Source organism: Leguminivora glycinivorella, chromosome 18 (assembly GCF_023078275.1).
Source record: "Leguminivora glycinivorella isolate SPB_JAAS2020 chromosome 18, LegGlyc_1.1, whole genome shotgun sequence".
Classification (NCBI taxonomy): Eukaryota; Metazoa; Arthropoda; class Insecta; order Lepidoptera; family Tortricidae; genus Leguminivora; species Leguminivora glycinivorella.
This window is the reverse complement of record NC_062988.1, coordinates 4,910,226-4,924,679: the sequence shown is the minus strand read 5'-3', so window position 1 is coordinate 4,924,679 and position 14,454 is coordinate 4,910,226. Positions and strand designations below refer to the sequence as shown.

The following is a 14,454-nucleotide window of genomic DNA, read 5'->3' as shown; positions in this document are numbered from 1 at the left end:
AATTTATATGACTGCAATAAGGGTTTAAAAATATTTACTCTTATAGTAGCTCATTATAAGAGGATTTGGCCAATAGTACATTTACTCTTATAACTTGGCCATGTACACGTTAATAAGTCCAATTTATATGACTGCAATAAGGGTTTAAAAATATTTACTCTTATAGTAGCTCATTATAAGAGGATTTGGCCAATAGTACATTTACTCTTATAACTTGGCCATGTACACGTTAATAAGTCCAATTTATATGACTGCAATAAGGGTTTAAAAATATGTATTCTTATAGAAGCCATTTAAAATGCCTTTTCGCTGTATAATATTCAAAGTACTATAAAAGCTTTTGTTATGGCCAATTATTCTTATAAAAGTAATGCATAAGATAACTATGATGCTTTATGCCTCATAGGAGCATATAATAAAACGTCTATCCAGCAAACAAATTATAGCATTTTATAAAGTGTTTTAAAGAATTAAAGCAATACATTTTCTCTTATACAATAATTATAAAGGCATTATTCTTGAAAGTGTCGTATTAAAAGTTTTTATAAAACTTGATTCGTCATTTTGAAAATCCAGCGAATGTGAACAATCTGATCATAACTTATCGATTAGTGGTTCCGTAGAGGATGCCATTATGGAATAATTATAAGAATATGCAGGCAAGCAGCAGTGACAGTAATACAGGTATATCGTTAAATGATGAATTGAGTTTGGATTTAGCTTAATAATTATATTTTTTGTTCTTATTTAAGGTGTCTGTAGCTCTGCGGTGAAAAATGTTAAGGTATATACAGCGGGGCCGCGGGGCAGATATCGACTGGAGGGCAAATGTAACTGGTCCATTGTTTCCATGTTTTACAATGTTTACATTATTAAATAGAGTGTCCACCGGTTATACCAGACTAGCATGCACTCGGAGGTGGCCAATTATACATAACTGAGCGTATAAGAGACTATTACCAAGGCACTCAGTTTTTTTATCCATCAGTACCTACTAATATTAATTTTTAAGATTAACTTTATTAGAATAAGTTCCAAAAGTGTATTCCTTACTTTATGGACTTTGGTCTGAAATAAAAAAAAATCTTTTATTGCGGGTTATCATTGTGAATGTTGGACGATCTGAATAAGTGAATACAATGTTCGGCTATTTTAAGAAGAAACCGATTTTATATGTAGTCCTTTTGGGACTAAGACAGATTAAAATTGAGGACAAATAAAGACAAACTCACTGTTTTTAAGATATTTATTTATGTGCAACGAAACCAAACCGATACAAGTAACTTTATAAGATTAATATTTTCAGTTCTATTGCTCACGATGTTGCTGTTTCAATGAGTCCACATACTTCAAAATATTAATATATTCTTCAGAGCGCCTACACGGTGGTAGAAATTGTAATTAACCTATCAGTAAATTTCCAAAATAATAAGTAGTTTCTTTTATCGAGGTCTTCATCAAATTCACAAAAGATATATTGATTTTCGTTTTCTTGTTTTGAATTATCAGCGCCATCTTTGCTTGGTGTGATTTTCTTACAACCTAAACTATTTCCTGCGTCCTCTTCCATTTTGCATGTTTTTTGATCCACCACTCCTGGCTTATTTTTGGGTGTAAGTAATGATTGTGACTGATTTTCTCCATCAGAATATGTGCCGTTTTGTAGTTCATCTGTAATTAAAAAAAATATTTATTTGAAGTCTTAGGCTAGACTGTTTATAGTTATCGACACAAAGTCCATTGTGATGGCGGTACTGAAATCGTCTGTGGTTTTCAATAGCACTTACTTACTAAGAGGAGGAGAAAAGTTTGTCATCTTCACGTCACTAAAAGCGGCTGACTATGTATCTCATCCACAGATTCTGTAACAATAACCATAATAATAAATATCAAATAGAGTATTTGACTCAGCATTTACAATAAATCAATAGGAAGTAATAAAATAAGGCACCAGAAGATTAAATATTCCGAAGCACAAGTTTGTTTTAAATTGAAAATTCTAGGTATAACTTCCTAATGAAATATTGAAAATATCAGTATTACCTGACATGCTGCGGACTACACGGTTTTATTTTGTTCTATGCCGGTTAATCGAACCAAACCTTTATCAAAGCGTTCCCCAAAATACCGGTTTAAAAAGACCGGTCTTTCGAACAAAAATGCAATTTCAAAGTTTTGCGCCAAGTACATGATAACTAGACAGCGGATTTCAGGTAGCGACTTAAATATTAATATGGATATGACTACTTAGTGCAATTTTTTAAATACATGTCATGTGGTTTATAATCTATTATTATTACCTACATCGCAAACCACAAACTTCACTGAATAATTAGATTAAATTAATGTTATTTTTTATTTTATAAATTAAAGTATTTTATTCTAAATAATGGACTTTCAATTTAAATATATATAAGAAGCGAATTATTTTCATTTTTATATTCTTTGAGCCATAATAGAAGTTTTTACTGTGCAATGCGCAGAAGAAATATTAAAGAAATAAGTATAAATAAATATTTTTTTTATTTTTATTTATTATCATTATAATTTTTGCCCAATATTCACAAAAGCATCCAAAAAGGGTTTTACTTTTATGTTCCCATACATTTTTTCGTGTGTAGAAAAAATAATAAATATTGTATGCGAGTGATATTCATATTAATATTTAAATCGCTACCTGAAATCTGCTCTCTAACGATAACGTTATGACTTTTTAACTGGTATCCGTTACAAATATTTAACTAGATGGTAAGGTTCGGGATTTCACTAATTGTGAGAAGGAACCCTAAAGATATATAAAATGGCGAATCATAAGTAACACCGGTGGCTATTATAAAGTTTTTACTCTTATAGAGTATTTGTAAATGATGTGCTTACTGCTTTTACTCTTATAACAGCCTTGCTCAAGACATGTCAAAATTAATTAACCGCATTTTTAGTACAAAACCGTTGAAATACAAGGGCGCATTAATAATACAACACATTTTATATCACATTTCACCATGAAATTGGATTCCCACACAGTTTTCATAATAAATAAGCAAATAATTGTAATATGTAAAAGTTAACTTACCGTTTACTAATTTGCAAAATGGATGACTTGATGATGATGTACACATAAATCACTACGAAAAGCACAATAAACTTTTAAAACAGCATCCTGTTTCGCCGTTATGAGTTTTACTCCCTTATATCTGATGATCACAAAACGTGTACAAGAGCTATTGCCCTTATTAAAGCTTTGAATATGATTCTTACAAGTATAATTGCCTTTATTAAAGCTTTAAATATGATTCTTATTAGTACATTAGCCTTTTAAAAGCACTTTTGTTGCCATTATAAGGTTAACTTTCTTATTGCATGCCATAATAAAACACGTACAAGATAAGAAAGCTAATAATATAGCAACTACAAGGGGGATACAAGGTTTTTGGCCGTATAAGGTGTGCCCAAATGCCCTCTTGTAAAGGGTTTACAAGGTTATTATAAGAGTACTATTTTTGGCATTATAAGCCACTATAAGACTAATTTTTGTTAGTTGGGCAGTGTCAGATTCCAAATTGGTCATTAGTTTTCAAACACCTCCGGATACCTATTTGACGACACCCATGACGACTTTTGTGTCAAAGTGACAGTCAGCAATGTCAGATTCCAAATTGGTCACTAATTTTGGAATCAGCACCCCCTAAAACCTATTTTACGACACCCATGACGACTTTTGTGTCAAAATGACAGTCAGCAATGTCAGATTCCACATTGTTCATTAATTTTGGAATCAGCACCCCCGCAAACCTATTTGACGACACCCATGACGACTTTTGTGTCAAAGTGACAGTCAGCAATGTCAGATTCCACATTGGTCATTAATTTTGGAATCAGCACCCCTAAAACCAATTTTACGACACCCATGACGACTTTTGTGTCAAAGTGACAGTCAGCAATGTCAGATTCCACATTGTTCATTAATTTTGGAATCAGCACCCCCGCAAACCTATTTGACGACACCCATGACGACTTTTGTGTCAAAGTGACAGTCAGCAATGTCAGATTCCACATTGGTCATTAATTTTGGAATCAGCACCCCCTAAAACCTATTTTACGACACCCATGATGACTTTTGTGTCAAAGTGACAGTCAGCAATGTCAGATTCCAAATCGGTCATTAATTTTTAAATCAGCACACCCGAAAACCTATACTCGTGGTATATGCACTTGAAATGTGAAAGTGAAAATGCTAGAATGACATGTAAACCACGAAGTTGTATAGTCATATTGTTCATTGGTATTGGTGACCACCATCTGGCTCCATCATCAGACCCTGAGCACCACCTTGAAGTAATTAGAATTGTATTTGTCTTATTTTATCATCATATTAATATATACTTTACTCTAATACTTATCATATAACAAAAGCAAATATTTGGGATGGGATCTACTTTTATAATTATTACTTTAATTTTTTAAATAAATTTTAACATAATTGATATTATTTCGCGCTATATTCTCGTATTTTCGTACAAAATAATGTTTATTAGAAACCAAAAGTTTATATCGAGATAGTAGATTGTGGTTGTTATCAAAATTCCATAGAAAGGATCAAGATTGTTTTGTCCATTATTGTAGTGCGAGCGAGTGATAAGACGTGCTAGAAAGGGTCGGTTAAAGCAAGAGTAAATAGGTAGCTCATTGGTAAGCGTGCTCCACCGTAGACCGCATCATCACTTACCATCAGGTGTGATCGTGGTCAAACGTCTACCTATTCATAAAAAAAAATTCTGGTAGGTCCCTCTTTTGTCAGTCTCTATCATACGCCGCATAACACTGATGTTATCTTCAGTCATCGCCGTAAAAGGCCGTCCCTCACGCTGATCATCGGTGAAATTAGTGCGACTACGTTTGATTTAATTAAACAGTTGTAAACAGTGCCACGAGATGGGGCTTCACTGTGAAAGGCCAAACGATGTCTATTATAACTCTTTTGTTGTTTTAAATGACATCGAAAGTCATAGAAAGTCATGGTGTGAAATTTATTTCTCGTAAATGCACACTGAAGTGAAACACACAATTTTGATTTTGCCGCTAAATCGTAAAAAAAAGATAAATGAATGAAATGCAGACACAATGATATTGGCAAAGAGTTCTTTTTTTTTTTAATACAAACTTAATTTTTATTTAATTATATTCTTTACGAGTGGTCAGTTCTAAAAACTTTCAGTGTCGCCCTCGTAAGTAATATGTTTCTGTCTATCCCGCTTTTAATGTAAGATATATTATAATTTTATTTATTATTTATTTCTGTATTCTTTATTGCACATAAAAAATAAGTACAAATGGTGGACATAATGACTTAAGGCATTCTCTACCAGTCAACCACTGGGTTAAAAAGAAACATTTGATACGTGCAGGCATCGTGACAGAAAACAATAATCAGATATCACTTTCTATTCTACTATTTACAAATTAAAACTATTATCATTAAATACTATAATGAGGGGTTGAACTTACACATATACTCTATAAGATATACTTACATAAACAGCTACTTATATACATAATACCTACATGTACGCTTAAGCTAGTTTTAAAACTTTTGATCCTCAGTTTTGACAATTTGACCCATATTGTTAGCTTGATATGTGTTAAAATGTCAAATATTAATATTAGAGCCATCTAGCCAAGCATTCCCCAAAGGTGTAACGCCATCTAGCCCACCGTACCTTTTTCTATATGGGTTTGGGGTACGTTTTTTTCTTAGACTATCCGTTTATACGGAGTTATATATTATGTCTTTGCTATAAAGTAGGATTTCAGTTAAAAAAATAGAAAGTCAACAATTTGTTATAGGCCTCTCTATCGGCTGAATAAGAGTGACAGAGATGGAGATATCGGAAAACCGATGTTCAATATTCTCAAAAGTCCCTCTTTATGAAAGATGATAATAGACCGTGTCATTCACAATGACTTGCAAATTAGTCAAATCTAACCTTCAAAGTCTTAACAACACGAACCAAGTCACACGTTTTGGTGAAAGGCAGTCTAGAGTCTAGGTGTTTGTTTAATATAGATGCGGTCAAAGTACCAAAAATATGTATACACGAAATTATTTCTTCTACGTTACTTTGTGGATACATATTTTTGACACTGTCCACAACTATAGTAAGAAGCGCTTGGCATCCGTTGGCTCGTTGGGTGGACTACATCTTGAAAATTGCGGGTCACAACTGGATGAGACTAGCTCAGGACCGGCACAAATTGCGTACTAGAAGAGAGGCCTATGCTCAGCAGTGAGCGATAAAGGGCTGATAATATGATGATGATGACTAATATATTACCTTGACCACAGTATAATAAAGAGTACTATCGTACAGTATGGCCACTCCCGTTCCCCGCTGAAAGTGCCGCCCCCCCCTCTCGGTTACCTCACAGTTACCGCCTGTCAAAAACGCGAACAGGGGGACGATTTTTGAATCTCGCATACGGGATTTTGTCACTAAAATACCGGTTGAAAACGGTGACTTGCTTATTATTTTCAGTGTAAATTTTCTGAATTCGAACGCGTGAGACACAATAATCGGCCCCCAGTTGACCTGTCATATCTCACTCATACAAGCATGGTACGCGATCGCCTCCACGAGCTTAGAACGTGTGCTAGGAACGCGCCTCTTTCATAATATTTAATCGCCAGCCAGTGGACGAGATGTGTCTTGACTGTACTTGCCGTTTCGTAGTGGATAACATTTTACGTGCCGGATTTGGCTTCACGCAGTTTTATGCTCTCGACCGTAAATTAAATTTACGGTGTTTTAATTTATGGTTTCTTCACTTTTTACAATAAATCTCGGTAGTTTTCCTTCGTGCTACAACTATCATAATAATATAAATAACATAATACTGATCGTACCGGTGCAGTCTATTTAGTTGGTAGTGACCCTGCCTGGTAAGCCTTAGGTTCGAGTACCGGTAAGGACGTTTTTGAGGACAAAAATCTTTATTATTTTTATTAGGTGATAGAGAAGCTTTAAAGAGATTTGAAAAGTGCGTTATAACAAAGGTAGACTATATCAAAAAAGAAAAATAAAATTGTAAAGATATGTAAGACCTTTCTTTGTTATGCCGGAAACTTTTGGACCGCACCTCGTATATGCAAAATACAGACGAAACACTATGTTATGAAGCGTAGCATTTTAGGTGTTAATAGGACCGTTTGCTTCCTAAAACTATGCTGCGCTCTATTTGCATATGAATTGCTGACGTTGGAAAAAAAACCACCAGGCTAAAAAGGGACAGCCGGCCTCGCCTATCGCATGCAGGTTAGGTGGCCTAACGTGGTAGGCCCAGGCAGGCGATGGGACCTTGCCATTCTGAATAATTGGCCGGAAAATGTTGGAAATATTTTTTTTAGCCTATTGGAGTGTCCCACTGCTGGGCAAAGGCCTCTTCCCTGACTCTCCACAATTCCCGATTCTCCGTTACTTCCGGCTAGTTGTTTAGGAAGTCGTCAAGATCGTCCCGCCATCTTTGCCTGGGCCTGCCCCGCCACGCTTTTTCGTCGGCATCCACTTGGTGGCTATGTTAGTCCACCTATCCGGATGCATGCGATAGACGTGGCCGGCCCAGTCCCATTTAAGCCTGGCGGTTTTTCTGCCAACGTCAGCAATGCGAGTCTTAGAGCGCAGCGTGGTGTTACGGACGCGGTCGGTCCTTCTAAAATATCTATATCTTTGGAAATATCTAAGTAAAAAAATTCCAACAGGGCAAAAGATAAATAGCAGTGCTGGATTCCTGTTAAATTAACTCAACTAGCAATAAAACTGTATTATTACGACCAAGAATATTATATACCATGGATTTTGCGTGCCGACCAATGAGTTGAAGCCAGGTTCATTCACCTTTACTCCTATGTTCTATCTCTTTCCGACACTGTGATGTATTGCCAGATTAGTTACTAAAAAAAACGTATAAAACATTCTTCAATCAAATTGACTTACTTTTCTTTGTATTATACGAAAAAAAAACTCAATCAAAAACCTTATTTCTCCGGTATTTACCTCCTGCGTACTATGGGAACACTAATAATAAAAAAATATGCCCGATATGTCAGAATTGTCAAAAGTCATTCACCGATTCAGATATTTATTTTGCGAAATAAACGTTTTTCGACGATTTACTTAAGTTCTGCGCTATGTATTGCATAGTGAACCATTGTGGAAGTAAATGGAAACCGAAATCCGACGTAAAATTTCACAAGTAAGTACTTATTTTACCAAAATGTTCATAAACCTCGCTGGCAATAAATTTTCTGCTATTTTGCTTGTAATCTTGGTTAGTTCTTATCATTATATTGTTTTCATTGTCTCAAATTATATCAAAATTCCCACGAATAGGTTTAGAACGATAAATATGACCTTTAAAGAAAAATAATGCTATGTGTGGTTTTACGACTAGGGTGACCAATCTTTTTTCTTGCATGGTATTTACTCTTATTGAATGGAGCTAAATCTATCAACTTGGTACGGTTTCTATGTTCATAGTTCATATCACAGTATAATAATACCAACTTTATTGTTTATGTCTTTACAATTAACATGAATAATATTAAACTTTTCAGTGTTCCAAAAGATGAAGGAAGGAGGCAGCGTTGGCTGTCGATTGTACCGATAAAAGGAAATGTTTCAGAGCGTTCGACAATTTGCAGATTTGCACTTTAAGCCTGAAGATTATGACACAGAAAGAAATTTTAAAAATCGGTCCAGTAACGACGGAGATATCGTGGCATAAACATTAAATTGAGATACATATATATATATATATATATATATATATATATATATATATATACATGCGAAGAGAATTGAAATACGTACGAATTGAGAACCACCTTCCTTGAGATTTGGGGCGGCGCTTAAAAATAAAGATACTGTTTTAAAACGTCCTAGTATTTCATTATTTCCCCATTGACAAATACTTCCCTTATATTTTTGTGGCTATTCCCACTAGTTACCACCAAGTTTTTACCTGTCCTAACTACTGGGATTTTCCCCACATTGTTAATTACCACACCGGGGGTTGATAGCTACTGGGATTAGTTTTCCCAGTAGTTACTACCAAAATATTATTGTGATAGTTTAAAGTGACTGAAACATTTTTTAATAAATACAGGTGTCAGTAAAAGAAAAGTTATATTTTAAGCCTCGTGTTGCAACACTCACCACGCTCTTATTCTGGAACGGTTCTGAAAAAAAAATCCCAGTAGTTTACCACTGGTAAAAACTGTACCGTATTTTGTGGCGTAAGGCAAAGTAACTGCAGAGTGGTATAGAAATGGACCTTATTGGCGGTTGACAAATTAGTAAGGTGCATTAGAGTAATTCCGAATGACAGAAATGTTCAGATAATTCCGAAAGGGGAATCTTGATATGACGGAAATAATGGTGATTTCTATGCGACTTTCCTAATTAGACGACTTTCGGAATTGCCCTAATGTACCTTACTTTTTGAGTTTGTGAGGATGGATGTTCACTTTCGTGATAAAACGATTGATCGGATTTGAATTTAATAAGTTACAAAATTAATCAGTCGTATAAACGTAATACGTCAAATTCCGCGGGATATCCCTAATGTATGCTTAATCATGGACACCCTAAAGAAAGAGATGCAAGACCGGCGTGACGTAATTCAAGGTCAAATTTTCTGGCTTCAACGTAATGTTCGGCACGCAATATCCATGGTATATAATATTCTTGATTACGACCTATTCATATGACACAATAAAACCTTTATCGTATTCTAAAGAAATTACTTTTTTATCACTCACCTGGCATTGTGTGTAAATTAAAATCAAAACAGATGTCAATGTTATGATTCTTCTTTTAGGTTTGTTTGTAGCTTTTAGTTTTGTGATTATTTCGATTACTTTATTTGTTATTAATGGTGTTATTGAAACAATCAAATGTGTATTGGATTAACTGCACTCCTATACAGGTTGTTTATATAAAGTTGCAAAAATCACGAATTCAAGCATTCAAATGAATATTTTGACAGTGTCAGGGAGTGACAGTGTCAACATTGTTCAGTGCAGTCGCCATCAGATGTATCGGAGCGGTCAATGTGCTCAAAAATATGTCAACACGTATCTATTGTCAAGGCGGTAAGGCCGCTCAGATTTAGATAACTGATGGTGGTAACTGTGAAACTTGTCATTACAATAGTGTTTTACATTTTACAGTTCTTTGAGATATTTAAAATGTCGTTCAATACATACCTACTACCTATTTTTTAAAATTGTTTTTACTTTGAAAAGTATCTTTATTTACATGAACATATTTACATAATTATATAAGAAACTAAGACTAAACATAAAAGCTAGCTAATGTCTAAAATAGGCCCTTGAGGTATTGTACCAAGGATACTGGCGACATTTCCTCGCTTCCTAATTTATTATATTGGATCAATTTTAGACTTACAAAATGTAACTTTAATAATTTTGAAATGAAAAAACAAAATGGATAGGTGGTCTTGATAAGTACTCTCATAGTATTAGAGCATGTAAATATATTATAAATAATTACATATACTACATACAAGTAATTGAGTTTTACTTTGCTAATTTCACAGATTTCATTCGGAGTACGCTCGGAGTGGGTGACTGTCGGCCGAAGTGACAATCGCTACCGCTACATGGCGACGGCACGGCACAGTATAATAAAGAGTACTATTGTAATCGATGGCGAAACAAAGTCTGACTTGACTGTTGCACCACTACAGAAGAATGAAAGAGAAAGCTAGCTAAAATACGATACCTACGCTTAAAAATTGAGCGCGATTGTGATGTTGTCTAATGTACCCTGAAGCACAGTATAATAAAGAGTACTTATCGTACAGTATGGCCCCTCCCGCTGCCCGCTGAAAGTGCCGCCCACCCCCTCTCGGTTACTTCACAGTTACCGCCTGTCAAAAACGCGAACAGTCGACCTGTCACATTTCACTCATACAAGCATATTAAGCGTTCACCTATACGAGCTTAGACTGTGTGCTAGGAACGCGCCTCTTTCATTTATATTTGATCGCCAGTGTCCGAGGTGTGCCTGAAGACTAAAATAGTGATGATTTACAAAACAATTTAGAAAATGTTGAAACCCAGTTATTACTAGGGTAAGACCTAACAATAAATAGTTTACAATAAGTAGATTTGTATCTCTCGCGGGAAAGCGTGCAGTAATTGAATAGAATAGAAGTAATTAATTTAATTGATTGGTTGTTGCTTTACACTTTCTATTTACATGTTTTCTAGTACAAAATCTAGACAAGTTTCAAAAGTTTCTAGACAAGTGGCTTTTAAATAATAAGATAGTGACATGACTTTGCTAACTATAAATCATGAGACACTGTGTGACATAGGCTCATCAGCTGAATAGCTGCTCGCCTATAATTGAATAATAATAATAATAATAATAAAATCTTTTTATTCTGAAGACTGTACACCTATACATATAATTTCTTTGTTTATTACAACCTTTAGCTGTATTGTTCCTATGAACTTACAGGTATAAAAAGTCATTACATTTTCTTTATTGTAGAATTAGAATAACACTTAGGTAACAAAACAATGGTTTTGTCACCGTATTTTCGGATAAAAATCAATATTCATACTTATATTTTTTGTCATGTTCCACTCACCTGTCTATTAAGCATACGATGTGTTATTTTTGTTTGTTGTTACAAGTTTTTATTCAATTTGCCTTGTTAGTATGTTAGTGTGCATCAAAACGTAGAAGCTAAATTTGACCCACTTCCCGGTTTCCGATTGAGCTGAAATTATGCACGCATATGTAAATCACGTGACAATGCAATATTATGGTAAATTGCAGCTGATCTGATGATGGAGCAGAAAGGTGGTCATAGAAACTCTGTTATGAAACGTCGTATCCCGTCGAGTAAGGGGTTTTTAGAAACGTCTCGTAGATGACTGTTGAAAGAAAGGTATAGTCGGCTATAAGAGCTTGTGCCAAAAATGAAATTATTGCAAAAACTTATTATAAACTACGTTATTGATGTCAGCCAGATAAAACGACCGACGACCGGTCTGGCTCAGTCGGTAGTGAGTTAGTGACCCTGTCTGCTAAACCGCGGTCCTGGGTTCGAATCCCGGTAAGGGCATTTATTTGTGTGATGAGCACAGATATTTGTTCCTGAGTCATGGATGTTTTCTATGTATAAAAGTAGGTATTTATCAATTTAAGTAGGTATGTATATCGTCGCTTAGAACCCATAGTACAAGCTTTGCTTAATTTGGGACTAAGTTGATCTGTGTAAGGTGTCCCCAATATTTATTTATTTATTATTTTAATACTAGCTGATTGGATAGAATAACCACAAACAGTTGACCTACCCGACTTTGATACCTTGACAGTCTCATATTCACACACTTCACTTTACACTCCGTATAATAATAATATTGAATAAGTAAGAAATTTACATCAACATTCAATTCAAATTAATTATGTAGTCAAAAGTAATGAACATTTAATAAACCATTAATAACCGGCGCTATCGCGAACTTTAGGTACAGTCAACCAATTTGAATCCTAGGCCACTGTAGAACCTTTGCACAGTAAACGTCAATGTGACTTCTTATGGCAAATAGAACATGGTTTAAATAAGACAGGGTTCTTGAGTGGCCTAGGATTCAAATTGGTTGACCGTACCTTTATTTAAAACGCGAATGTTTTAAATAGGTACCTAATACACTAAATATTTTCCGACATACAGGTGAAACGCGAGGTAGGTAAGGAACATTCAATGGTCGGGGACCGACTGATGGTGACCGTTTCCCAAAAACCTTTGCCAAAAGTACATATTGGATGAACGTCAGTCAAATGGTAAGCAAATATATACACAGGCAATGGTAAATAAGACAGAGTTATCGCTAAGGAGAAGCGACTATAATCCATACTAATATTATAAATGGGAAAATGTGTCTGTTTGTTTGTCCGTTTTCACGGCAAAAAGGAGCGACGAATTGTCGTGATTTTTTAAGTGGAGATACTTAAAGGGATGGATAGTGACATAGGCTATTTTTTGTGTCTTTCTAACGCGAGCGCAGCCGCGGGCAAAAGTTAGTATGTATATATTTTTCTTGTCTCATTGTAGTATTTTGTCCTATAAATAGTAGTTTTATCTTTAATGTAGTTTTTATTAGGAAAAAAAAACACAATTGAATTGAGATTGGATCGAATGCTTATAAATACATATTTTTTTTTTTGTTCCAAATTGGATTTTATTCTAGTCCAGTCTTTTTAGGGCTACAAATAAAAGTGTAGTAAAAATTATTGTATTATAATTTCAAAAAATATGGTCTAAGGTTAAAGGCAATCCGTTAAAAATAGTACAACTCATCATTTTTTGCGTGAGTTTAATAACTACATAATCCAAATAAGTAATATACTTACGTATTAGTATTATCTTTGTTTTGGAAGAAATGGAAACCCTTATTCACGGACATGAACTTGATTAACTTGACTTACTTATCTATGCACAGAACTTAATTATGAAAATAATGACATAAAAATATTATTAAATATATAAAAATTATTATTAACGGACCCAAAATAGAAGAAACAAATTCATATATTTGTATAGGGGCCGAGCGTGTCAAATTTTGTACTGGAGTTGATTCTTGCCTGTAATTTTAAATATGTCTCAGGCTCTTGATTGTTCATAATTTTTGTGTTGTTGCAATTGAATATCACGTAACGAGGCATTTTTTATGTTTTGGTTGACTTCAACTTACAAAAATTGATGCCCGAAAGCTGCAAGCTGCGAGTAAAGACAGACAACTCAGTGGATTTCACTGAGTTCATTTGACACGTTTGCTTGATCTATGGTATATATGACATCTGTGTATCTATGCTTATTTCTTTATTTTATACCTATACTTAGTTCTATTACTTCTACGTAGTGAATATGATAGCACCTAAGGATAGCACGCGTTTTGTATTTATTTCCTATCGGAAAATATGAAAATAATGACATAGAAAAATTATTATATTAAATAACGTGAGGATTGAAAATTTGAGTCCCAAATATTTCCTTATTTTTAAAAATTTTCAATCGTTTGTCGATGATTCTTACCAAAGAGTTGACGTTGAATCGCACGCGCACCTTATGTTCTTTTCTCCGTCGCCTCATCTTGGTATATGTTTTTTCCAACACTTCAACCCATTTGTCTCACTATTATTTTAACATTTTTTTCCTATTTTTGGCGATGTGTTCCTATTTTTGTAAAGGATATGAGTACTTAAGGTACAGCGGGAAAATCTCGACTGGGGGTCATTGTAACTGATCCATTTTTTCCATTATTAGGTACCTACACTATGATGCTGAGTTCTACATGTATCCACTGACCATATATAACCGGTGGATACTCTATTTAATAATGCAAACATTGTAAAACAT

General features: G+C 34.5%; 1 protein-coding gene across 1 annotated transcript in view; it reads right to left on the bottom strand.

The window, feature by feature from the left end:
- LOC125236082 (transient receptor potential protein-like) overlaps nucleotides 1-14,187 on the bottom strand; it is a 101,639-nt gene extending 87,452 nt beyond the window's left edge. Inside the window, 1 exon segment of the mRNA XM_048142777.1 lies at nucleotides 14,131-14,187. Coding sequence (XP_047998734.1) covers nucleotides 14,131-14,187 — 57 coding nt within the window.
- Between the last annotated feature and the right edge of the window lie 267 nt (nucleotides 14,188-14,454).